Below are 27608 nucleotides of genomic sequence, written 5' to 3'. Positions count from 1 at the left end.
TTCCACACTGCCGAGCTGTGTGGCTTCAGGCAAGTCGGTGAACCCCTCTGAGCTTCTGGGTCCTCACTTGTTAGATGGGTTGATAATAATGGTACCTACTTCACAAGGCTGAAATTTAGAGTGAATCCGTGAAAAGTCCCTAGCACAGTGGCTGCTACCAGGCACTGCTCGATAAAAGCCGGGTTTAATGCCTGTTGAGTACTTGCCATGTGTCCAGCACCATGCAGGGCACTCCACACTGTCACATTTTACCTTCATGATCACCTTGTGAAGTAGGTGTTACTGTTGTTCCCATTTTGCGGAGGACAACACTGAGATTTCAAGCAGTCAAGTAGCCTCCCCACAGTCTCACAGGAAAAGGGATGAGGCTGGGATTTGGATCCTGGTTTCTGTGATTCTAGGAGCTGAAGTCTTGCTGGGATCCAGGCAGCTCCTGGTTAGAAAAGGAAGGTCTGACCGGGCGCGGTGGCTCACGCCTGTAATCTCAGCACTTTGGGAGGCTGAGGTAGGTGAATCATGTGAGGTCAGGAGTTCGAGACCAGCCTAGCCAACATGGTGAAACCCCGTCTCTAATAAAAATACAAAAATTAGCTGGGCGTGGTGGCACATGCCTGTAATCCCAGCTACTCCGGAGGCTGAGGCACGAGAATCACTTGGACCCGGGAGGCGGAGGTTGTGGTGAGCCTTGAACCCGGGAGGCAGATGTTGTGGTGAGCCAAGATCACGCCACTGTACTCCAGCCTGGGTGATGAAGCAAGATTTTGTCTCAAAAAAAAAAAAAAAAAAAAAAAAAAAAAAAGAAAGAAAGAAAGGGAAGGTCTGCATCATCTGGCTCTGCCCCAGACACATTTATTCATTTGTTCCTTCCTTCTGTCGTGTATTCATTCAACAAACATGTAGATGTTGTGTCAGGCCCTGCAGATGGAGGCTAACAAGAAACACAGAGACCACGCTTTCAGTGAACCCACAGCCTACTGTTCCTTCTGGCTTCCTCTAGATACCATAATTTTCAACTATAAAGGTTCTAGAATATACTAGTAACCCTTCCAAGCCTAGCTCAAATGCCTCTCTCAGAAAAGCCTGTCTCAATCTCCTCCCACAACCTGATAATCACAGGTGACATTTTGTAATGCCAGTTGTGTGCTAGGCATGGTGCTGGGGGCCATTCAGGTATTACCCCACAGGGTGAGTAGGATAAAGCAGCCTCCTGAACTTTCTGACTTCTGACGCAGAAGGCACATGGTAGATCCACGGAAAATGCTAACTGACATACCGTCCCTCTTTCTAGGATCACGGTCCATTGCACGTTTGTAAAAGACCAAATCCTTCCAGTGGTTGAACTTGACCTGCCCCAGCCCTGACCTCATCTTCTACCACTCACCCCCTCCCTCACTCTGCTCCGGCCACACCGGGCTTCTTGCTGTTTCTAGGTTCTCCAAGCACACTCGCACCTCAGGACCTTTGCATGTGTCCTTCCTTCTGTCAAGAACTCTCTTCTCCAAGATGCCACCACACCTGGATTCTTCACCTTCTTTATGTTGATGCTCAAATGTCATGTTATCGTTCAGGCCTTCCTTGATCATTCTGCTTCAAATGACAGCTCCACCCCACCCCACATCCCACCCCCAACCCTGCTTTTTCTTTCCCATCATATTACCTATCATTGTCTGATATATTAGATATTTATTTATCTTTTTATTATGTTTTTTGATACGGAGTCTTGTTCTGTTGCCCAGGCTGGAGTGCAGTGGCGCGATCTCGGCTCACTGCAACCACTGCCTCCCTGGTTCCAGCGACTCTCCTGCCTCAGCCTTCCAAGTGGCTGGGATTACAGGTGCACACCACCACACCCCACTAATTTTTGTATTTTCAGTAGAGATTGGGTTTCACCATGTTGACCAGTCTGGTCTTGAACTCCTGACCTCAAGTGATCCGCCCACCTCGCCCTTCCAAAGTGCTGGGATTACAGGCGTGAGCCACTGCGCCCAGCCAGATATTTATTTACTAGCATTTGTCTCCCCACTCTCCACTTTTCCCTCCCAAGAATGTGAATTCTAAGAGGTCAAAAATGTCATGTGTATTTTGTTGATTGAAGTATTCTCAGATCTTATTACAGTATCTGACACACAGTAGGTGCTCAAAAAATGCTTTTGAGTGAACAAGTGAATGTATGTCTGTGGCTCCAAAAAAGGTTGTATTAATAATAAGTAATAGTCTGTGAATAGTAAGTAGCCAATAAGTGTACGTGGCTTTTACAAACGGCTTTGGCAGGGTGTGGCGGCTCATGCCTGTAGTCCTAGAACTCTGGGAGGCTGAGGAGGGAGGATCACTTGAGGTCAGGAGTTTGAGACCAGCCTGAGCAACAGCGACTCTGTCTCTACAAAAACATTTTTTAAAAGGCCGGGTGCAGTGGCTTACACCTGTAATCCCAGCACTTTGGAAGGCCAAGGCAGGCGGATCATGTGAGGTCAGGAGTTTGAGAACAGCCCGGCCAACATGGTGAAACCCCTGTCTCCACTGAAAACACAAAAATTAGCTAGGCATGGTGGTGTGCGCTTGTAATCCCGGCTACTTGGGAGGCTGAGGCAGGAGAATCACTTGAAACTGGAAGGTGGAGGTTGCAGTGAGCAGAGATCGCAGCACTGCACTCCAGCCTGGGCGACAGAGTGAAACTTCATCTCAAAAAAGAAATTTTTTTTTTAAGATAAAAATAAAAAGAGCTTTACTGAACTACAATAAGCTTGTACAGTTAGATGCATTTTGACATGTGGATGCACCTGTGAAACCAACACTACAAGCAAAAGAGCCTCTGTGTAATTTTTCCTTCCTCCAACCCACCCTGTTCTCCAGGCAACCACTGTTCTACTTTCTGTTACTAAAGATCAGTTTGCATTTTCTAGAATTTCATATAAGAGTAATCATACAGTATTTACTGATGGCTTTTTCACTCCGCCTAATTATATTGCTATGCATCTACGCAGTCTCATATGTTAGAGTGTGTTCCTTTTTATTGCTCCACTGCATGAATATACCATAATTTGCTCATTCATCACCAGCTGAAGGACATTTGGTCGGTTCCAGTTTGAGGCTATTACAAATAAGTCTGCTATGAGTATTTGTGAACAAGTCTTTGTATGAATAGATGGGTCACGTGCTTTTTTTTTTTGCTCATGGGTTATATGGTACATGCATGTTTAACTTTGTTAGAAGTTGCCAAACTGTTTTCCAAAATGTTTGTACCAGCTTCCATTCCCACCGGCAGCATATAAGAGACCCAGTCATTCCCCACACTCAGCACCAACACCTGCTATGATCAGTCTTTCAGATACCAGCCATTCTGAGAGATGTGTAGTGATAGATATCTCCTTATGCTTTAATTTACATTTTTCTAATGACATGTTTTACTCTTTTTTTTTTTTTTTTTTTGAGACAGGGTCCCGCTCTGTCACCCAGGTGGGAGTGCAGCAGTGCCATCATGGCTCACTGCAGCCTGGACCTCCCAGGCTCAAGCAATCCTCTTGTCTCAGCCTCCCAAGTAGCTGGGAGTACCGGTGTATTCCACCACAGCCTGCTAATTGTTTTATTTTTTGCAGAGAAGAGGTCTTACTATGTTGCCGAGACTGATATGTTTTCTTTCTTTTTTTTTCTTCAACTTTTATTTTAAGTTCTGGGCTACATGTGCAGGATGTGCAGGTTTGTTACATAGGTAAACATGTGCCATGGTGGTTTGCTGCACAGATCATCCCATCACCTAGGTGTTAAGTCCAGCATCCATTAGCTATTCTTCCTGATGCTCTCACTTCCCCCAGCCACCCCCGACATACTTTCTATCAAACATCTTTTCACATGATTATTTACCATCCGAATATGTGACTTGGTTAAATAACTTCGAATCTTGCTCATTTAAAAAATTAAGTTGGGTGCTCTCTTATTTGTGTTTTTGAGAGTTCTTATGTATTCTGGAACATAAGTCCTTTATCAGATATATGATTTGAAAAAATGTCCTCCTACTATGTGGCTTGTGTTTTCATTCTCTTAACATTGTCTTGTGAATAGTACAAGTGGTTTTTATTAAAAATTTTTTAATGAAGTCCAGTTTATCCACCTCTTTTATGGCCCATGCTTTTGGTGTTACATCTAAGAAATATTTGCCTAACCCAAGGTCATAAGGATTTTCTCCAACGTTTTCTTCTAGGAATTTCATAGATTTAGTTTTACATTTACATCTATGATCCATTTTGAGCTCATTTTTAAAAATATAGTATAAATTATAGATAGGAGTTCTTTCTTTCTTTGTTTTTGCAAGTAGATATTCAATTGTTTCAGCACCATTCCATAAAAAGATTGTTCTTTCTCCACTGAATTTCCTCTGCATCTTTGTCAAACATCAGTTGTCCATATACATGTGGATCTATTTCTGGATTTCCTTTTGTATTCCATTGATCTATGTGTGTATTGTTATACCCATGCCACACAGTGTTGATTACTGCAGCTTTATGCTAACTCTTGACATCAGGGAGTGTTAAGTCCTCCCACTTCATGGTTTTTCAGGGTTGCCATGACTATTCTAGGTCCTTTGCTTTTCATGCAACTCTTAGAATCAGCTTATCAGTCTTACACAAAAGACTGAGATTTTGATTGGATTATGTTGGCTCTATGGGTTAATTTGGGGAGAACAGACATCTTAACTATTGAGTCTTCTAACTCATGAACATAGCATACCTCTCCATTTGTGTAGGTTTTCTCGCACTTCGGCAATGTTCTATAGCTTTCAGTGTACACGTTTTGCATATTGTTTTTCAGTGTTTCCACCGTGTTTCAGTGTTTTCATGTCTTTTGAGGCTGATGCGAATGTTGCTTTTTAAAATTTTCAGTTTCTGTAGTGTTCATTGCTAATATGCAGAAATAGAATTGAATTTTGAATATTAATCTGCAATCTTGCTAAACTCAGTAATAAATTCCAGTGCAAATTAGTTTTTCTACACACAAGATTATGTCATCTGCAACAGCTTTACTTCTTCCATTCTAATCGGAATGCCTCTTATTTATGTATTTATATATTTACTTCCCTCATTGCTCTCGTGAGGACTTCCAGTACAGTGTTGAATAGAAGTGGTGAGAGCAGACATCCTTTTCTTATTCCTGATCCTAGTTTGTTAATAGGGTGAATTACATTGATTAATTTTCAATGTTAAGCCAAATTTGCATTCCTGGAATAAATCCTACTTGGTTATGATGTATCATCCTTTTTATATGTTATTGGGCCCAGTTTGATAAAATTTTGTTATGAATTTTTACATCTATGTTTATGAGAGATATTAGTTGTAGTGTTCTTTTCTTATAATGTAATTTTCTGATTTTGGTATAAGGGTGACGCCGGCTTCATAGTATGAGTAGGGGAGTATTCCCTCCTCTTCGGTTTTCTGGAAAAGATTGTGCAGAACCAATATTATTCTTTCTTAAATATTTGGTAGAATTAACCAGTGAAGCCTGAGGTTTCCTTTGAGAGTTACTTGAAAAGAATATGTATTTTGCTGTTTTGAGTGGTGTGTTCTATCAATATCAATTAGATCAAGTTGGTTGATAATTCTGTTCAGACTTTCTGTACGCTCACTGATTTTTTTCCACTTGTCCTATCAATTCTTGAAAGAGGAGTATAGAAATCTCTGATTGTAGCTGTGTATTTGTCTGTTTCTCCTTGGAATTCTATCAGTTTCTGTTTCTTCTACTTTAACCTCTTTATAAGGTGCATATATACTTAGAATTGCTATGTCCTTTTGATGAATTGACCTCTTTATTATTATGAAATGACTTCCTTTATCCATTGTCAAATTATTTGCTTTGAAATATACTTTGTATGACATTAATATAGCCATTGCAGCCTTCTTTTTATTAGTGTTAAGACGATATTTATTTTTCTATAATTTTACTTTTAACCTATTTGTGTCCCCATATTTAAAGTTGGTTTCTTATAGGCAGCATATAGTTGAGTCTTACTTTTTCATCCAACCTAACAGTTCTATCTTTTAATGGAGATGTTCAGATCACTTATATTTAATGCTATTATTGATATAGTTAGGTTCAAATCTAGCATCTTAGTGTTTGTTTTCTAATTGTCCCATTCGTTCTTTGTTCCCTTTCTCCTCTATTTCCCCCCTCTTTTTAGATTAATTAATTTCGTTTTCTTTTCTTTATTTGCTTATTAGCTACAACTGTTTTGCTATCTTGATCATTGCTTTAAGGTCTACAGTATGCATATTTAACTTATCATGCTACCTTCAAGGAATATTATACCATTTCCCAAATAGTATAAGAACCCTAAAATAGTATTCTTTCATTTCTCCTCTCTCAGCATTTGTGCTATTTTCATACATTTTACCTCTATCTATGCTATGAATTCCTCATTATCTTGTTATTGATTTTGTTTAGTCAGATATCTCTTAGATTTTTTAAAAATTAACAAATAATAATTGTATGTGTTTATAGGGTACAGTATGATTTTTTAAACATATATGTATGTGTATATATATATATAGTGAAATGATTAATTCAAGCTAATATATTCATCGCCTCACATACTTATTTTTGTGGTGAGGTCATTTACAATCTAGTCTCTTGGCAATTTTCAAATATGCAATGCATGATTATTAACTATAGTCCATGTTGTACCACAGTTCTCCAAAACTTATTCCTCTAGTCTAATGGAAATGTACCTTTTGACCAATATCTCCCCATTTCCTGCCCTCCCACCCCAGTCCTTGGTAACCACCATTGAACTCTCTGATTCTATGAGTTCAGTTATTTTAGATTCCACATATAAGTGATATCATGTAGTATTTCTGTACCTGGCTTATTTCACTTAGCATAAGGCCTTCCAGGCTCCTCCATGTTGTTGCAAATGACAGCATTTTCCTCTTTTTAAAGGCTGAATAGTATTCCATTATGTTTATATACCACGTTTTCTTTACCATTCATTCACTGATGGACACTTGTATTTATTCCATATCTCATCTGCAATAATGAATTGTGAATAATGCTGCAATGAACATGGGAATGGAGATGTCTCTTCAGTGACTTCAATCCCTTTGGATATGTTCTCAGAAGTGGAATTGCTGGATCATGTGGTAGTGTTATTTTTAGTTTTTTGAAGAACGTCCATACCGTTTACCATAATGGCTATACTAGTTTACATAGCTACCAATCCCATACAAGTTTCCATTTTCTCTACATCCTCACCAACAATTGTTCTCTTTCACCTTTTTCATTAACAGTCATTCTAACAGGTGTAAGTAGTCAGTTATCTTTTAAAGAGATTTAAATAAGAAAAAAGTTTGTTTTTTTTTTTTTTTTTTTTTTTTTTTTTGAGACGGAGTCTCGCTCTGTCGCCCAGGCTGGAGTGCAGTGGCCAGATCTCAGCTCACTGCATGCTCCGCCTCCCGGGTTCACGCCATTCTCCTGCCTCAGCCTCCCGAGTAGCTGGGACCACAGGCGCCGCCACCTCGCCTGGCTAATTTTTTGTGTTTTTAGTAGAGACGGGGTTTCGCCGTGTTAGCCAGGATGGTCTCAATCTCCTGACCTTGTGATCCGCCCGTCTCGGCCTCCCAAAGTGCTGGGATTACAGGCTTGAGCCACCGCGCCCAGCCAAAAGTTTGTATTTTTAATCTTTAGAGTGATCATGTCTGGTGCTCTTCATTCTTCTGTGTAATTTCATATCCCACATAATATCATTTTTTTATTCTGCCTGAAGGACTTCTTTGCACACTTCTTACTGTGTGAGTCTGCTGGTAGTGAATTATTTTGGCTTTTGTATGTCTGAAAAAGTCTTTATAATATATAAATTTTGAGACGTGGTCTTAGGCTGTTGCCCAGGCTGGAGTGCAGTGGTACAATCATTGCTCACTGCAGCGTCAACCTCCCAGGCTCAAGCAATCCTCCCATCTCAGCCTCCTGAGTAGCTGGGACCACAGGTGCAAGCCACTGTGCCTGGCTAATTTTTTTATAGAGACAGGGTTTTGCTGTGTTGCCCAGGCTGGTCTTGAACTCCTGGATTTAAGCAATCTGCAAACCTTGGCCTCCCAAAATGCTGAGATTACAGGCCAGAGCCACCTGGCCTTGAAAAAGTGTTCATTTTACCTTTTCTTTTAAAAGATATTTTTCTGGGTGTAGAATTCTGGATCAATACTTTTTTATTTTTCTAATACTTTAAAGACATTGCTCCACTGTCTTCTCACTTGCATTGTTTCCAATTGGAAATCTGCTGTCATCTTTATCTTCGTTCCTTTGTACGCTGTGTCTTTTTGTCCTCCGGCTGTTTTTAAGATTTTTCTCTTTCCCATTGGTTTTGAGCAATCTGATTATGGTGTAACTTGGTATAGTTTTCCTCATGCTTCTGTGTTTGGAGTTCAGTGGAAGTCTTGGCTCAAATTTTTAAAAATACAATCATTTTTCCTTGGAGTATTTTTCTTTCCAATGATTTGTTGCTTTCCCTTACCCCCTTTCTCTCCTCTCCTTTGGGAACTCCATTTACCTATGTATTAGGCTGCTTGAAGTTGTCCCACAGATCAATGATGCTTTGTTCAATTTTTTTAAATTGAATATCTTTTTTTAGATATTCAAAAAGATATTTTTGAATATCTTTTTTCTCTGTGGTTCATTTTGGCTTTTGTTTGTTTTGTTTTGTTTTGTTTTGTTTGAGACAGGGTCTCACTCTGTCGCCCAGGCCAGAGTGCAGAGGCATGATCTTGGTTCACTAAAACCTCTGCCTCCTGGGTTCGAGCGATTCTCATGCCTCAGCCTCCCAAGTAGCTGGGACCATAGGCAGGTACGACCATGCCCAGCTAATTTTTGTATTTTTAGTAGAGACAGGGTTTTACCATATTGGCCAGACTAGCCTTGAACTCCTGGCCTCAAGTGATCCACCCACCTTGGCCTCTCAAGTGCTGGGATTACAGGCATGAGCCACCTCACCTGACTTTCTGTGGTTCATTTTGGGTAATTTTTATTTATATATCTTCAAGTCCACTGATCCTTTCTTCTACAATGTCTAGTCAGCTATTATTCCCATCCAGTTTATTTCTCATCTCAGATGGTGTCATTTTAACAAATTTTTTATTTGGGTCCTTTTGATATCTTCTCTGACTCCACTTAACCTGTTCAATCTTTCCTCTAATTTTTCTTTAACAAATAGAATACAGTTATAATAGCTTTTTGAATGCTTTTTGTCTGCTAATTCGAACCTCTGTGTCAGTTCTGGGTTAGTTTTGATTGACTTTTCTCCTCCTTTTGGGGTTGCATTTTCCTGTTTCTTTAAATGCTTGGAAATTTTTTATCAAATGCCAGACATTGTGAATTTGACCTTATTGGGTGCTGCCTATTTTTGTATTTTTATAAAAATGTTTGATCTTTGTTCTGGGACACAATTAAATTGCTGGAAAATAGTTTGATTTTGTCTTGCTTCTTATATTTGTTAGGAGTGACGAGAGCTGCATTTTGTAAAGGGATAATTATTCCCACTGTTGAAGCAAGACTCTTTTGAGTACTCTCCCCAGTGCCCCATGAGTTATGAGGTTTTTCAATTGCCAGATGAGAATAGGCTCTGTTGCATACTCTGTGTGAGTGTTGAGTACTCTCTCATGCTTTGGGGTGGTTCTTCTCATCTTGGGCAATTTTTTCACATGCTTATATGCTTATGGGACTTAGGGAATGTTCAAAAGCCCTGAAACTATGCACAGAAAGACCCCTGACTATTCACCTGTCATCTGGAGCCTCCACTCTATTTTCTTTTTAAAAAAAAAAAAAAAAAACCCTTTTATTTTAAGTTCAGAGGTACGTGTGCAGGTTTGTTACATAGGTAAACTTGTTTCTTGGAAGTTTATTATATAAATTATGGAATCACCCAGGAATTAAGTTTTGTAACCATTAGTTATTTTTCCTGATCCTCTCCCTCCTCCCACCATCCACCCTCCAATAGGCCCCAGTGTCTGTTGTTCCTCTCTTTGTGTCCATGTGTTCTCATCATTTAGCTCCCACTTATAAGTTAGAACATGCAGTATTTGGTTTTTTTTCCTAAGTTTGCTAAGGATAATGGCCTCCAGCAACATCCATGTCCCTACAAAGGACATGATCTAGCTCCTTTTTATGTTTGCATGGCATTCTGTGGTGTATATGTACCACATTTTCTTTATCCAGTCTAGTATTGATGGACATTCAGGTTGATTCCATGTCTTTGCTATCATGGATAGTCCTGCAATTAACATATATGTGTATGTGTCCTTATAATAGAAGAGCATATATTCCTTTGGGCATATAACTGGTAATGGGATTGCTGAGTTGAATGGTATTTTTGTCTTTAGTTCTTTGAGGAATTGCCACACTGTCTTCCACAATGGTTGAACTAATTCACATTCCCACCAACAGTGTATAAGCGCACCTTTTTCTCCACAACCTTGCCAGCATCTGTTATTTATTTATTTTTTTTACTTTTTAATAATAGCCATCTGGCCTGGTCTGAGATGGTATCTCACTGTGGTTTTGATTCACATTTCTCTAATGATCAGTGGTATTGAGCTTATTTTCATATAATTGTTGGCCACATGTATGGCTTCTTTTGAAAGGGTTTGTTCATGTCCTTTGCCCACTTTTTAATGGGGTTGTTTTTTTTCTTGTAAATGTGTTCAACTTCCTTATAGATGCTGAATGTTAGACCTTCGTCAGATGCATAATTTGCAAAAATTTTCTCCCATTCTGTGGGTTGTCTGTTTACTCTGCTAATAGTTTCTTTTGCTGTGCAGAGGTTCTTTAGTTTAATTAGATACTATTTGTCAGTTTTTGCTTTTGTTGCAATTGCTTTTGACATCTTTGTCATGAAATCTTTGCCTGTGCCTATGTCCTAAATGGTATTGCCTGGGTTGTCTTCCAGGGTTTTTATAGTTTTGGGTTTTACATTTAAGTCTTTAGTCCATCTAGAGTTAATTTTTGTATATTGTGTTTAAAAAGGGGTCCAGTTTTAATCTTTTGCATATGGCTAGCCAGTTATCCCAGCACCATTTATTCTTTTTCCCATTGCTTGTTTTTGTCAGCTTTGTCAAAGATCAGATAGTTGTAGGTGTGCAGTCTTACTTCTGGGATCTCTGTTCTGTTCCTTTGGTCTTTCAGTCTGTTTTTGTACCAGTGCCATTCTGTTTTGATTACTGTAGCCCTGTAGTATAGTTTGAAGCAGAGTAGCATAATGCCTCCAGCTTTGCTCTCTTTGTTTAGGATTGTCTTGGCTATTCAGACTCTTTTTTGGTTCCATATGAATTTTAAAATAGATTTTTCTAGTTATGTGAAGAATCTCAGTGGTAGTTTAATAGGAATAGCATTGAATCTATAAATTGCTTTAGGCAGGTCATTTTTACTATATTGATTCTCTCTATCCATAAGCATGGAATGTTTTTGCATTTGTTTGTGTCATCTCTGATTTCTTTGAACAGAGTTTTGTAGTTCTCCTTGTTGAGATCTTTCACCTCCCTAGTTAGCTGTATTCCTAGGTATTTTATTCTTTTTGTGGCAATTTTGAATGGGATTGCATTCCTGATTTGGCTTTCTGCTTGACTGTTGTTGCTGTATAGGAATGCTAGTGATTTTTGCACATTGATTTTGTATCCTGCTGCTTTCCTGAAGTTGTTTATCACCTTAAGAAGCTTTTGGGCTGAGACTGTGGGATTATCCAAGCTATAGGATCATGTCATCTGCAAACACAAGGGTAGTTTGATTTTCTCCCTTCCCATTTATTTCTTTCAGTGGTGTTGGTGCCCTTTCTTTCTCTTGCCTGATTGTCCTGGCCAGGACTTCCAATAACATGTTGAATAGAAGTGGTGAGAGAGGGTATCTTTGTCTTGTGCCAGTTTTCAAGGGGAATGCTTCCAGCTTTTGCCCATTCATTATGATGTTGGCTGTTGAATTGTCATATATGGCTCTTATTCTTTCAAGGTATGTTTCTTTAATACCTGGTTTATTGAGCGTTTTTAACATGAATGGATGTTGAATTTGATCGAAAGCCTTTTCTGTATCTATTGAGATTATCATGCGGTTTTGTCTTTAGCTCTGTTTATGTGAGGAATCACATTTATTGATTTGCATATATTGAACCAACCTTGCATCCCAGGGATAAAACCTACTTGTTCATGGTGGATGAGCTTTTTGATGTGCTGCGGGATTCGATTTGCCAGTATTTTGGTGAGGATTTTTGCATTGATGTTCATCACAGATATCGGCCTGAAATTTTCTTTTCCTGTTGTATCTCTGCCCGGTTTTAGTATTAGGAGGCTGATGACCTCCATCCTATTTTCCATAGTTTTTCTATATTCCAAACATCACAGCAATGAAGACAAAGAGCCACCCTCCAACCCAACACCTATTCTGAATTCAAAAAGCAAATCCAATGATGATGACATGACTTGGGAACACTGTAGACCTGCCAGGTGTAATCCTTGGTCACCAGTTTTGGTCTTCTGTTTCTCCCTTCTTATTCAATTAATGCCATTATCAATCATAACAGAAAGTCATTTATTAAAATGAGGGACTCTGGTGACCCAGATATTTGAGTCTTTTTTTTTAAATTCTCTGCAAGTGTTTCACAAAATGATTTGAGGCTTGCTAAACAAAAACAGTACTGATAAGATAAGCAGTTTACCCCACCACAAAATTCCCAAGCTGAAATGATTTTCGAACTGTACCCCAAATAAAATATCATCTTTTTTCTTCATTTACTGAACTTAATACTCTTAATGTACTATGTCAGTATATGGATGACATTTACTTTGATTTAATATTCTTATTGTGCGGTACTTTGGTGCATTGCCACGCCAAAAGGTACTAACTTGGATCAGATTCCTTAAGGAGTCAGTGACCAAAAAGCAAATTAAGAATAACGGGCACAGTGACTCACACTTATAATCCCAGCACTTTGGGGGGGCCAAGGCGAGTGGATTACCCGAGACCAGGAGTTTGAGACCAGCCTGGCCAACGTGGTAAAACTGCATCTCTACTTAAAAAATAAAATAAAATAAAAGTTAGCCAGGTGTGGTGACTTGAACCCGTAATCCCAGCTACTGGTGAGGCTGAGGCAGGAGAATCACTTGAACCTGGGAGGTGGAGGTTGCAGTGAGCCGAGATCAGGCCAGTGCACTCCAGTCTGGGTGAGCAGAGTAAGACTCCATCTCAAAAGAAAAAATAAATAAAGAAAGAACAACCATCCAACTGGGCACAGTGGCGCACACCTGTGTTCCCAGCTCAGTAGCTCTGGCAGAAGGCAGAAGGACAACTCAAACTTTAGCAGTTTGAGCATGAGTTCTAATCCAACCTCGGAAATATAACAAGACTGTGTCTTTAAATAATAATAATTATAACCATCAGAGGAAGAAATTTTAACATTCACAGCTTCCTCCCACTCCCCTTCCTCTGTCCTCTTTTCCTCCCCTACTGTCTCTGTTCTTCTTCTTCTTTCCTGTCCTCTGCCCTTCTTTCCTGGCTTTTCCCACGTCCATATCAGGTTAAAGTCAAAAGGACCTGGGCTCGAATCCTGGCTCCACTGTCTTCTTCTTGGATGACCTCGGTAAGGTGACTTCTTAACCTGTCTGAACCTGTTTCTTCACATACAAAAACAGGACGGTGCTCTTTAGCTAAGACAGTGGTCATGAGGATCAAATGAGATAATATGCATCAAACACCTGGCACATCGTATGTGCTTAGTAATGGAAGATATTAATCCTTCATTTGATAAACATTTATTGAGCACCTGTTCTGTGGGGGCCTTGTGCTGAAGATACAGAAACAAAGGAGTACAATAAGGGATGTAGGCAAACAAATAAATTGCACTGAAGTATGGTATGAAATATTGAAATCTGAATAAAGTTATCAGAGGACAGGGATGCCCCCAGGCTGATGAGTCCTACATCACTAGAGGGATATAAGCAGACAGCATGGGTACCTTTTTTTTTTTTTTTTTTTTTTTTTTTTTTGCTGCCTGGTGTCTGGGTATAAGGGTTTGGTGGAAGAGGGACCTCTGAGCTTCGGGTGGAGTTGACTCCACTCCCAGATGGTAAGGATAGCAGTGCATGTGACTAAGCCTGGCCAATGGGAACTCACATCCCAAGGTCTTCTGAGGGACTTGACAAAGGTTTGGGGCTGCTGGCAGGCACCTTGCCTCCTTATAATACTGAGAATGAGGCTACCATGGAGGGAGCAGAGCTGAGGGATATTCAGAGACCCACCCTTGACGACATGGTTGGAACAGCTGGATTCAACCATACCTGAAGCCAAACTCTCCTTGGACTTTGATGTAAACTGAGCCCCTCAAAAAATCCCCCTTTAGTTTTCATCTAGATCAGCTTGAGTACCTTTCCACTATTCCCTGTGACCCAAAGAATCCTGTGACTGACAATGAAGATGCTGAGATGCTCAGTGAATGTTTGGTGGGAAGGGGGCATGGAAGGAACTAGATGACCTCCAGAAGCCCTTCCGTTGAGAGAGGCTTTGAGTTGGGCATTGAAGGGGCTGAATTGCTGGTTGTTTGAGGGACAGCAGAACAGAGCGGGCAGTGCAGTGCCCCAGAGTTCCGCCTACTCCAGTTTCCATTCCGGGAGCACTTCCTGGTGCATTTAAATGTGCCCCTGTGTATGAGTGCCTTCAGGGGGTTCCAAAATAGCCTGAAATATAAACAGACTGGAAACCTACTCCTTCTCTTCCTCTCCCTGCTTTTCCTCTCTCCCGGGGTAGGGATGGGGGAAGCTGGTACCGGTGCTGCAGAAGCTCCATTTGGAGGATTTAGAAAACATTTCAAGTTCGGTCTCCTTCTTTCTAAGTCTGGCAAGCCCGCCTGCCTGGGGCACTTTTCCCCCTGAGTGCCAGGCCCAGGTGTGTGGGCAGGAAAAAGCAGCTCATTGTGTTCCAGCTTCGGGTCCTTCCGGTCCTAGGACTTGGCCCCTGCCAGGCTTGGGTTCCCAAGGAAAAGAGGCAGGGAGTGCACTAGAGAAGCGGTGGGAGCTGGCACTTTCCTGCTGATGGAACAGATCCCGTCACGATAAAATTCCAGGCCACAACAATTTATTGAGCAATTACCCCTGGGAGCTAACCAGAGGGACAAAAATCAGGGAACAGAACACGCTTTAATCTGGGATTCAGGATGTTAGCCTGCCATGAACCTGGGGTAGCTGGTTCGAAAGCCAGCTCCCAGTACACCTCCCAAAATTCACACCGTTGTGGGGCCCCTCCCCTGGACCTGCACAGGCTCCATGACTCACTTTTAACCAACAGAAGGCAGCAGAAGTGGTGCTGTGTGATTTCGGAGGGCAGGTCAGAATCCTTGCAGCCCCCGCTGTCCTTCTCAGGACACCCGCCCTGGGGTGCTCCCTCTAAGGGCCCAGCCACCGGCTGTGGGAAGCCCAAGACACAGGGAGAAATCACAGATAGTATTATGTGTTCCATAGTGTTTCCCCCACCCCACCCAAATTCACCTGTTGAAGTCTTAACCCTCAGCACCTCAGAATTTCCTAATCTAGGAATAAGGTTGTTGTAGATGTACTTAGTTAAGATGAGGTCATCCTGGAATAGGGTGGCTAATCCAACGTGACTGGTGTCCTTATAAATCGGGGAGATTTTGGGCACAGAAACATGCACATGTGGAGAATGCAATGTGAAAATAAAGACAGAGATGGGGGTGACGCTTCTACCATCCAGGAAATGCCAGAGATTGCCAGGAAACCATCGGAGCCTGGAAGGTTCTCCCTCACTTGGACTTTGATGTGAACTGAGTCCCTTAAAAAGTCTCCCTTTATTTTTCCTCTAGATCAGCTGGGGTGCCTTTTATCTTTTGTGACTAGAGGAGTCCTATAACTGACAATGGAGATGCTGAGATGCTCAGTCAACGTTTGGTGGGAAGAGGGGACAAGAGGAGCAGATGACCTCCAGGGGCCCCTCCTTCTGTCTCTAGGAGAGAGCCTGGAAGATTCTCCCTCACAGTCCTCAGAAGGAACCGACCCTGCTGACACCTGGACCTTGGACTTCCAGCCTCTGGAACTGTGAGACAGTGTGTGCTGAGTGATGACCTGACATCTCCTCCCCCTGTTTCAGAAATTTCAAAAATGTGGGTACCAGAGCAAAATTATTTGAGGGTTGACATCAGTCAACCTCCCAAATGGTTCAGACCAAGGTGTTTTTAGCCAGTATGGGACATTCTTTCCTTGCTCAGGAAAAAAGCAAATGCGCCCTTAATTCAGTGATACCAGAGTTGTTCTTTTGCGAGGATTAGGGTCAATGCATGGCAACAGAGGGCTACACACTCATCGTGTGAGACCAGACTGGCTTGAGTCCGGGGAAGAAAAAATCCATGCTTACTAAATGCAATGTGGGATCCTGGATTGAATCCTGGAATGGCAAAAGGGCATTCACTGAAAAATGGGTGAAACCTGAATAATCTATAGTTTAGTTAAGAGTAATGTACCGACGGTGATGTCTTAGTTTTGAGAAATGTGCCATGGTAATGCAAGATGCTCACATTAAGAGAAATGGAGTGAAAGGTATACAAGGACTCCCTGTACTATCTTTACAACTTTTCTGTAACTCTAAATGTTTTTCAGGATAAAATGTTTATTAAACAAAAAAAGCTAGCATTCGCAGTGATGAAATGTGTTTGTTTTTAGACAGGTCAAAGGGGAATTGGCCAAATCCCTTGCTGATGAGGAGGTCATCTCAAAATCAAAAATCCTTCGCTCTCCCAGGTGACAAGTGGGGTAATAGTTGTTCATAGGGTTATGTCAAAGACTAAATGAAATAAAACATGTAAAGGGCTTGGCATAGAGCAAGGAACATGGCAAGCATTCAGTAATCATAAGCTGCTGTTGTTGTTTAGTAAAACCACTTCACTAACAGTATCCCCATGATGCCACATCGGCTGGTGTGAGGAGTTTAGAGCTCTGCCAGCCCACTGTGGTTTTGCTCGAACGCACTCTCAAATGTATGAGTTCTCTGTTGCTGAATAACAATATTACCATTAACTTAGTGTGCTTTTTTGCTTGCTTGTTTTTGAGACAGAGTCTTGCTTTGTCGTCCAGGCTAGAGTACAGTGGCACAATCTCAGCTCACTGCAACCTCTACCTCCTGGGTTTAAGCGATTCTCATGCCTCAGCCTCCCAAGTAGCTGGGACTACAGGCACCTGCCACCACGCCTGGCTAATTTTTTTTTTTTTTTTTTTTTTTTTTTTTTTTTTTTTTTTTTTTAGTAGAGACGAGGTTTCACCATGTTAGCCAGGATGGTCTCGATCTCCAGACCTTGTGATCGGCCTGCCTTGGCCTCCCAAAGTGCTGGGATTACAGGCATCAGCCACTGCGCCCAGGCAATTTAGTGCTTTTAAAACACATTTATGGCCAGGCACAGTGACTCACACTTGTAATCCCAGCACTTTGGGAGGCTGAGGCAGGTGGATCGCTTGAAGTCAGGAGTTCGAGACCAGCCTGGCCAACATGATGAAACCCCATCTCTACTAAAATACAAAAAAATTAACCAGGCGTGGTGATACACGCCTGTAATCCCAGCTACTCAGGAGGCTGAGGCATGAGAATCACTTGAACCCAAAAGGTAGAGGTTGCAGTGAGCTGAGATTATGCCATGGCACTCCAGCCTGGGCAACAAAGTGAAACTCTATCTCAAAAAAATAAAACTATATAAATTAAAAACATTTATTATCTCACAGTTTCTGTGGGTCTGGAGTCTGGGCATGGTTTACCTGAGTCCTATGCAAAGCTGCAATTGACATGTCAGCCAAGGTCAAGGTCTCATCTGAAGGACCAACTGCGGAAGAATTCACTTCCAAGCTCATGTGGTTGTTGGCAGGGCTGAAGTCTTTTATAGTGCAACATCTCTCACACCAAATGTGTAGGGGTTTTTTTTCCATACCACAATAACCAGTTCTCCAACTCTCCAGATCCCAAGTAGGTGTCCAGTGATTCAATTCAAGTCTGACACTAACTACTGGGAGTTAACATCTGTCCCCACAGGTTAAGGGCTCGGTCTGGCAAGACTGCTTCCATTCAGGCACCAATTGCAAGTCCTGGGCTTCCTGTACTTCTGACCAACAAGCTATAAATCAGGAGTTCCCATGACCACCTCTCTATAATTTGCTAGAAAGACTCACAGAGGTGAGCAGTAACATGGCATCCAGGTCTAAGCGGCGGGCCATGGAAAGTGGGGTTCCGCAGTCACCAGACCCCCTAGTCCAGTGTGATGACAAAGAGGAAGATGAAGTCGAGGATGAGGATGAAAACAATGACGACAGTGACGAGGAAGAGGATGAAGAGGATGACGTCACTGATGAGAAAGTGAATATTGAATTTGAAGCTTACTCCCTATCAGATAATGATTATGATGGAATTAAGAAATTACTGCAGCAGCTTTTTCTAAAGGATCCTGTGAACACTGCAGAACTAACAGATCTCTTAATTCAACAGAACCATATTGTGAGTGTGATTAAGCAAACGGATGTTTCAGAAGACAGCGAATACGATGTGGATGAAGATGAGGTTTTTGGTTTCATAAGCCTTTTAAATTTAACTGAAAGAAAGGGTACCCAGTGTGCTGAACAAATTCAAGAGTTGATTCTAAGCTTCTGTGAGAAGAACCGTGAAAAGAGCATGGTTGAACAGCTGGACAAGTTTTTAAATGACACCACCAAGCCTGTGGGCCTTCTCCTAAGTGAAAGATTCATTAATATCCCTCCACAGATCGCTCTGCCCATGTACCAGCAGCTTCAGAAAGAACTGGCAGAGGCACACAGAACCAATAAACCATGTGGGAAGTGCTACTTTTACCTTCTGATTAGTAAGACATTTGTGGAAGCAGGAAAAAACAATTCCAAAAAAGAAACCTAGCAACAAAAAGAAAGCTGCATTCACGTTTGCAAATGCAGAGGAAGAACTTTTCTATAAGAAGGCAATTCTGAAGTTCAACTACTCAGTGCAGGAGGAGAGCGACACTTGTCTGGGAGGCAAATGGTCTTTTGATGACATACCGATGACACCCTTGCAAACTGTGATGTTAATTCCAGGCGACAAGATGAATGAAATCATGGATAAACTGAAAGAATATCTATCTATTTAACCCATTTCCAATGGACAGTGATGGGCCCGTTTTTGTAACATTACCAGAAAACTCAGTGGAGATTTACTGAAAAACTCATGACTTTATTCAGATTAAGGTCCTCTACAAAAAGTAGGATTCTGTCTCATGTGTCTGTGACACATTTACAAAATATCAGTTTTTTAAAATTTTGGTCAAATTCTGAGTGGTTGATTTAAAAACTTTTCCAAGAAGAAGAAAAACATGGAGTAGAATTTAAAGAACTCAATTAAAAACTTCTATTTTTTATTAAAAAAATAAAAAAGACTCACAGTACTTAGGAAGGCACTTTACTTACTATTACTGGTTTATTATAAAGAATACAACTCAGCGACAGCCAAATGGAAGAGTTGCATAGGGTAGGGTGTGTCGTGAGAGGGTGCAGAGCCTCCGTGCCCTCTCAGTGTACCTCCCTCGCAGCACCTAAATGTGTTCACCAACCCAGATCTCCAAACCTGTTGTTTAGGGTTTTTATGGAGGTCCCATTATGTAGGCATGATTGATCAAATCATTGGCCATTGGTGATAAACTCAATCTCCAGCCCTCCTTTCTTCCCCAGAGCTCTGGGGGATAGGGCTGAAAGTTCCAACCTTCTCATCCTGCCTCAGTCTTTCTGGCAACCAGCCCCAACCCTGAAGCTATCTAGGGAACCCCAACCACCAGTCATCTCATCAGCATGAGATGACATTCATCACTCCAGAGATTCCAAGGGTCTTAAAAGCTCTTACGCCAGGAACCAAGGACTAAGACCAAATATTATAACAGCAGATGCTCCTATCATCCCATCATGCAGGAAATTATAAGCATTTTAGAAGCTCTGAGCCAGGAATCGGAGATGAAGAATAAATGTATTTTTTTAATCTTCATCGTATCACAGCAGTATTCAGTTCTTTGTAGGTTGTCTTGCTAGTATTGGCTGTAGACCACCCTCAGTTCCTTGCCAAACGGGCCTCTCCATGGGGCCGCTTACAGCATAGCGGCTGGCTGCAGCAAGCCAGCCAGGGACAGAGGCCACCAGCAAGAAGGAAGTTACAATCTTACCAAACATCATCCCAGAAGTGACTTCCTGTCACCTTTGCTGGTTAGAAACAAGTCACAGATCCTCCCGAATTCAAGGGGAGGGGATGACACAAGGCATAATAGCAGGAGATAAAAGTAAAAATAAAACTAGGTAAAAATCACTGGGGATCATCTTTTTTTAAATTTTTTGTTTTTGTTTTTGTTTGTTTTGAGACAGGGTCTGTTGCCCAGGCTGGAGTGCCATGGTGTGATCTCAGCTTACTGCAGCCTCAACCTCCTGGGCTCAAACAATCCTCCCATCTCAGCCTCCTGAGTAGCTAGGACTACAGGCACATGCACCACCACACCCAGCTAATTTTTAAAATTGTTGTAGAGACAGAGTCTTGCTCTGTTGCCCAGGCTGGTCTTGAACTCCTGGGCTCAGGTGATCTTCCCACCTCAGCCTCCCAAAGTGCTGGGATTACAGATGTGAGCCACCATGCCTGTCCCCTAGGGAGGGACCATCTTAGAGTCCTCCGAGCCCAGAAGTGTTGAATCAAGGCCTGGCAGTTGATGAATGCACAGCTGCCTAGTACCATGCGTTAAAGGAAGCTGAAGAGGGGCTGAGGTGTCCAGGGACATAGACAATAGTAGCTACTATTTACTGAGCACCTACTACATGCCAGATACTGTCCTAAGCACTTTGTAAATACTTGCTCATTGGCTCTTTCAACAACTCTTTGAGAAAAGGTTATAAATACCTCCTTAGAGAAAAGGCCCAGTGAGGGTCAGAAAGATTAAGTGACTTGTCCAAGGTCACACAGCAGAGAGGTGGCAGAACTCAGGCTGGGATTCAAGCCCAGGCTGCCTCACATCAAAGTCCTGGCTCTAAACCCTTATGGTGACTTGTCTGTGTCAGCTAGTTGAAAAAAACAAAAAAAGATTTGAATCAATGGCTGCTGAATCTGGACATTTCTCCAAAAATAAAAATAAAGGTCAGTCCCTGTCACACGAGAGAAAGATGAAAGAGTTGGGTGTGTTCAATTGCAGAAGAAAAGGAAAAAGGTCACTTTTGCTGACTTCAGAGCTCTGAGTGGCTGTTGCAGGGAAGAGCAGGGACACTTTTTCTGGATGGCTCAAAGGCAGAAATGGAGGGGCGGGGGCGAGCTCTGGGATCCGAGGGAGAACCGTGGACAGACCCCAGCCCAGGCAGCGTCTTTCCCCTTCGTGTGGAAGGAGAGACTCGAGCTTGTCCTTGCAGCTGAGCAAATATTTCTACTTCCCCGTTGCAGGCTGGAGTCAGCCTCTTCTCCAGCCAGCTCCGCGGGCCTTCAGAGCAGCGGCCTCGGGCCGTGGGGTGGAGGTCAGCTCGGCCACCCTGACCAGATGGGACCAAAGTGACGACTGCCAGGCCCAGGTCAAAGGGCTTTGCTGACATCCTGTCTCCTTCTGAGCCTCATCACCATGACTGCAAGGGGCTGCAGAGTCCCCCTTTCCAGCCCATTCTCCATGCCACTGCTGAGTTGTCTTTCTAGAACTTACAGCAGACCAGGTCACTCCCCTGCTCAAACCCTTCCATGGCTCCCTACTGCCCTCAGGATACATTTAACCTGGCCCAAAGGCCCCACATGATGTGGCCCTGCTCACCTCTCAGGCCTTGCCTCCAACTGCTTCCCCCAAAAGTCCCATCCCACCTTTCAGCCCTCTGGAATGATATGCTGTTCCCAAGACACCAGATAATTCCAGGCCTCTGGGCTTACTCTGCCTGAGCTGCCCTTCTCCTGACAGTCTCCTACACATCCATCAAGACTCAGTCCAAACATCACCTCCTCTGAGAAGTCTTCCCTGACTCCCTCCTATGGAGTTGCTTCTCCTTCCTGTACCACATTAAACCCAGGTCTCACAAAAGCTCACATTTGGCTGGGAGCAGTGGCTCATGCCTGTAATCCAGAACTTCAGGAGGCTGAAGAGGAAGGATCGTTTGAGCTCAGGAGTTCAAGACCAGCCTGGGCAACATAGTGAGATCCTGTCTCTATATAAAAATTAAAAAAAAAAAAAAAAAAAAAAAAAAAAAACAGAAACTCACATTTCCTGAGCACTCACTCGGTGCTTCACATGCATGAGCTCACTCAGTCCTCCCTGCTGTTTCAGTTTCTCACCATCCTTATTTCCCAGATGGAGAGACAGGAACAGAGAGGTTGAGTGCTTTGTTCTAAGACGCACAGCCAGTAAATGGCAAAGCCAGGACAGGAACTATTTGTGTCTGACTCCAGAATCGGTGCTTTTTAAGTTTCATTGTTTATGCGTTTGAATAAAGTAAGCCATGCAAAAGGTAACAAACAAACAAACGCAGGAGTGGCAGAGAGAGAAGAGAGGTGAGGGGAGCGAGGGGAAGAGGAGGGGAAGAGGAGGGGAGGGGAGGGGAGGGGAGGGGAGGTCTCTACCCCCACCCCACACCAGCGACATCAGCCAGAAAACTTTTTTGATGTGTTGAGAAGCTGGGCCCAACGAAGCCCCAGTTGCCCAAACGCCTGTGTAAAGGGTCCACCTTGCAGGGCAGAACAGAATCCCACAGAATCCCGCTGCCCAGGGAGCTCAGCACCACAGCAGGGCAGCTGCCACCTGCTTCTCCATGTTGGCCACAAGGCCAGACGTCCTGAAATGGCCTGGGGCGAGAGCACCAGCGAGGAGTGACTTCTCACACAAATGGAGAGCAGCTTTTTCAAGCTGGGCGTTATCCCACAGAGGAGCGCTGTGCTGGAGGAAGACACCAGCGCCAGGCGGGTCTAGGGGGTCACGCCCAAGAGAGCACGGGGGATCAGATTCCCAGGCATTTCTTAAATGACAAAAAAAGACCCTTCTTTTTTCTTATGGAATATTCTGCTGAAACCCACTAGGAAAAGCAAAGAGTAACAGTGGCTCGCGTGTGTTGAAGACTCACCACAGGCCAGCGCTTGTGAAGCATTTTATAGCATACGTTCCTGGAATCCTCACTGCACCATTCTGAGGTCTCTCCATTCTCTTGTTACCGATAAGGAAACCAAGGTGCAGAGTGATATGTGACTTATCCAAGGTCTTATAGCTCATGCATGGTGGAGATGGGATCCAAGCCCAGGCAACGTGGTCCCAGAGTGCATGCCTCTTAAATGCTGTGCTAGGTAAAGCCACTCTGGTTAAAATAGGTGTGGGAGTAGGGAGGGGAGTGAGCCCTTGTACTCAACTGCCCCAACCCACTCTCAAATCCTGACAGCCCAGGAGGGATCTCTGCAGACACCGCAGTTCGAAAGTCATTGTTGGACGGTTTTATGGCATCTCAAACCCACAAAACTGTTTATACCCTGGTTCTTCTCAGACAAATCCTGTGACTTGACCCACCCAGGTCAGCCTTAAGGTCCGCAGGGCTCAGGCATAGAGATGACTGTGGGTACCAGGAGGGAAGATGATGGCAAGAAGAGTCCAGGCATGGGAGACAGAGAAGCGTGAGGTTCAAGCCCACCACAGCCTGGAATTAGCCAGGCCTCCCTCATCGTCAGCAGCCAAGTCAGCCCTGGCTGACAACAGCAGAGGGGAATGTACTAGAAGGAGCACAGGGGCTCTCTGAACTGACAGGAGGCTGGAGGAGTGAGCTCAGGAGAGGCAGGTCTCAGGGAGGCTCTGGAAGGACTGGAATGAGGGGAGCAGGAAGCTGCCTGTTGTGAGCACTTCTGGGACCTGAGCCCCCAGCCTGGTGCCTGGCTCTGAGTGGCGCTCCGAGAATAGCTGCCGAATGAATAAATCCACGGGCATCTGATGACAGGAAAAGGCCGATTAAGACATTGCTACAACCACCATAACAACAACAACAAATCCCCAACCGTTGTTCCTTTTGACCTTGGATCAGCGCTCAAGATTCAAAGACTTAGCAGAGCACGGGCAGCTGGTCAAGTGGGAGTGTGCGCTGGAATGGGGGTGACGGAGGGGGACTGTGGCTCCCTCTATTCTCACAGAAGGAGAGGAGCGCCTAGAATGACCCCCATCGCCACCATCCCCACCGAGATGGCACACAGAGGGCATGGCCATTTGCCCCAAGGAATCCAGAAGCTGGACTCTGGCAACCAATCCAACAAATGTCTGCTGTAACGGCCTGCTCCTGTTGGTAGTGATAATCACACTGACATTGGCGCTACTGTTTATGGACATGAGGATATCCCAAGACTGTGCCGAGTGCCTCTCTGCATTGTCTTACCAAGTCTTCGTAATAACAGCCTTACAGTTACTACTCCTATTTTATCAGCGAGGAAATTGAGGCTCAGAGAGACAAAGTCACCTGGCTAAGGTCACAGAGCCAGTAAGTGGTATTCACAGAAACCAGACTGTTGAACTCTGAAGAGGGTCTTCCCGATCGTGATCACATGGCTTTCTCCTCTGCCGTGGTGCGGTGTGACCTTCGGAAAGTGAGTCAGACTCTCTGGCCCTCTGTGACTCTGCTCACCAAGCCATGACTGCCCAGAGGGGAAAATTTTTGTAACATATACAAAGGTGCCTGACGGGCCTGCAATGGTCCCGACCCTGAACCTGAGTTTCTGCCTCTGTAATGACCCACCCATTTTCTCCTACAGAGACACGGTGAGAACACAGTGATATAGCCTATGCTAAAGCACATAGTAGGCTGACAGTTCAGGGAGCCAAGCGGGGCATCCACCTGCATCTCCAGCCCTGACATCATGCACATATCAGGTCCAGAGAAGTTAGCATGCACTCAGGACCACCCCCATCAGTGCCTGAGATTTTTCACTCAGCTGTACAGGCTTAGGCAAGTCACTTTCCATCATGGGCCTCAGTTTCCTTATCTGTCACAGGAGGGGGTGGTGGAGGCAATCTCCAAGGGCATGGAAGCACTGACATTGAATTTTAGGCAGTAAAATACCCGTGCTCACCTCTGGAAGGCATTTCATGCAGGCCTCACGGTGTCCTTAGAACGGGCCAAATGAATGCTGTAAATTTCCCCTCCTCTGAGGACCTCTCTCCTTCCACACCCTCCTTCTTGACGGCTCACACTTTCTCTGCTTTCAGAGAGATGTTTTTCAAACAGCCCACGTGGGGGCCCAAGCAACAGCCGCGTGCAGAAGCCCAGCCCCGGCGGTAATCCCGGGCGGAAAGTGAGCGGGAAGAAACGTGCGGGATGAAGGTGCCAGGGAAGAGGTCTTGTCCCTGATTTCCCAGTGGCCAGTGTGGGGTGGAGGCCAAGGACCAGACCTGCGGGAAGTCCAGTGGGTCCTCTGAGAGGGCATCACTGGGACTATTCATAGCCCAGGATCCTCACCGGAATCTGGCAGGCAGGACCAGGCACCCGCAGGGATCTTGCCTGTTTGTGGCACAAATGCGAGTTAGGTTGTTTACGTTGTTCTTCCTTCCACTGCCTCACTTAGCCTCAGACCAAATACCAACCATCCTGGAGCCTGAATAGATATCCAAGACTCAGAATATGGTCTGTGTGCTGCACGTAATAAAATGAGAACTGGATTTGGAGTGAAGGATATAACCATGGGATTTGGCAAGACACTGAAGAGGCTTGCTGTGTGTGGTTGTTAAGGTTGTGCACTGAACAAATACACCTGAGTGATGAAGTGAATGGGGCTAAAATCTACCCTGTGCTCTGCTCTCTAAGCCATGATTGCCCAGAGGGGCATAGTTTTCAAATATACACAAAGGTGCCATATGATCCACCCATTTTCTCCTACAGGGATATGGTAAGGACATAGTGATATAACCTATGTTAAATAACCTAATGGTTATTTGCAATGAATTACCATTATTAACACGAAGACTTGTTCCACAAATGTTTAAAGGCAGCTTATGAAATTATATATGGTTAAATAGAAAATGTGATTAGATACAATATTATACATTGCTTGAATGAGGGAAGACAAAAATGAGGCATATGCACCAGTACTTCCCTTCGTGTGCCCACAGCAGACATCACTAATGGATGGATCCATCATGCACCTTGTTCACATTCTGAAAGTCAGTTTTCACCCTGGCCCAAAGGAAACGAGGAAATCGGTAAAGGGCTGTATCTTCATGCTGCGCAGTAGGTCAATAAATGAAAATTATATTCTGGGGCCTGTGGCAAGGGGAAGGGGAGGTGACCTGGATCAGGAAGTCCCATGCTGTCGTGTGTCATAGTTTTAGCCTTGAGCTTCATCATGGGCAAAACAAAGATGTAAACACTCAGGCAAGCAGACACACATACTCACAGACACAATCGGTGTCCAAAATATAAAATGATACCAGTTTCTCAGACTTCACGCAAATCGCCTACATTGAATTCTCTTGGCCAATTTTTCCTGGGGTTCCTCATAATGGGATCATGTGATGAATCAGAAAACACCCTCAACAGCAGCCCTAGAAGAAACACATTGGCAGATTTTCATTGGTGACTCCTTACAGTGAAAGCCCTGGGTAGAAAACTTAGCCAGAGCCCAGTGAGAGCGCTGTAAACCCTTTTCCCCATTACACCCGGCTCCTGGGAAGGGAGCTGGAAGAAACAGAAGCCCAAAGCTCTGCTAAGCCTCTGGTATTGGAGAGTAGCCCTTCAAATGGACCCCAAGTCCTTTTCTACGGATGAGGAAACCAAGACCCTGGGAGGATAGACCCTGGAAGGATATATCCTTGCAGTTGGGGCTCCAGATCCCCAACTCCAAGCCGGGGAATATTTCCCCTCTACTTCCCCACTCCCCCTGGAGGTTGCTCACCCCTGAGCAGCACTTCCTAGTCCAGCTCAACCCACCAGCAGGGTTGACCCACCAGCCTCCAAACCCCACGGCCCAACCCCCCCAGGCAACACCAACTGATGGACCCCTCACCGGAGAGCAAGGCTGTGGGCTACACTGTCCCCAAGGAATCCCTCGGGAGGAACACGATCTACAGGTGGTCCTGGGGTCCCCCAGGGTAGGTGGCATTTGAGTAGGCCTCCAAGGACAGGCCCCTCCTGCCCTACAGCTTGGCAGAACAGCCAGATTATGAGCTTTGGGATCAGGCAGACCACAGTTCGAATCCCAGCCCTGCTGTTCCCCGGCTGTGTCTTTGGGAAAGTTATCTTACCACCTCTAAGCCTTAGCTTCCTCGTCTGTAAAGTTGGAACCGCTCCAAGGGCAGACATAAGACCAAGACTTCACTAGCTGAGCAGTTTATTACACTATTATCACGACCGACGATAACTCACTCACAGCATAGACAGAGCACTGACCAGGAGTTGGACAGATCTGAGTGTGGATCCTGGCTCTGATACAACTGGCCAAGTACCTTTCTGAGCCTCAGTTCCCCCATCTGTTAAATGGGAGGCAGGACTATTCCAAAGGTCAGTGGCCTGTGAGGGTGCAGTTCCAGTTTTGGCCCCTCAGATGCTGGAAGCACAAGGGAACCGGGACTTGGGCTAGAGGGAGGCAGGGCCCGAGAAGCCCTGAGAAGCCTTGAGGCC

The 27608-nt window shown here is 43.9% G+C and overlaps 2 protein-coding genes across 3 annotated transcripts in view; one reads left to right on the top strand and one right to left on the bottom strand.

Moving 5' to 3' along the window:
• Positions 1–27608, bottom strand: part of C1QA (complement C1q A chain) — a 431051-nt gene that overhangs the window by 326665 nt on the left and 76778 nt on the right. The window lies entirely within an intron of this gene.
• LOC126955623 (BRCA2 and CDKN1A-interacting protein-like) lies at positions 18178–19132 on the top strand. The gene is given in 2 exon segments (XM_050792430.1): positions 18178–18888; positions 18890–19132. Coding segments are annotated over 2 exon segments (945 nt in total). The 5' UTR covers positions 18178–18186.

The sequence above is a fragment of the Macaca thibetana genome, chromosome 1, assembly GCF_024542745.1.
Source record: "Macaca thibetana thibetana isolate TM-01 chromosome 1, ASM2454274v1, whole genome shotgun sequence".
NCBI lineage: Eukaryota > Metazoa > Chordata > Mammalia > Primates > Cercopithecidae > Macaca > Macaca thibetana.
Note: the sequence above shows the minus strand (reverse complement) of the source record. Positions and strands in the feature narration are given on the sequence as shown.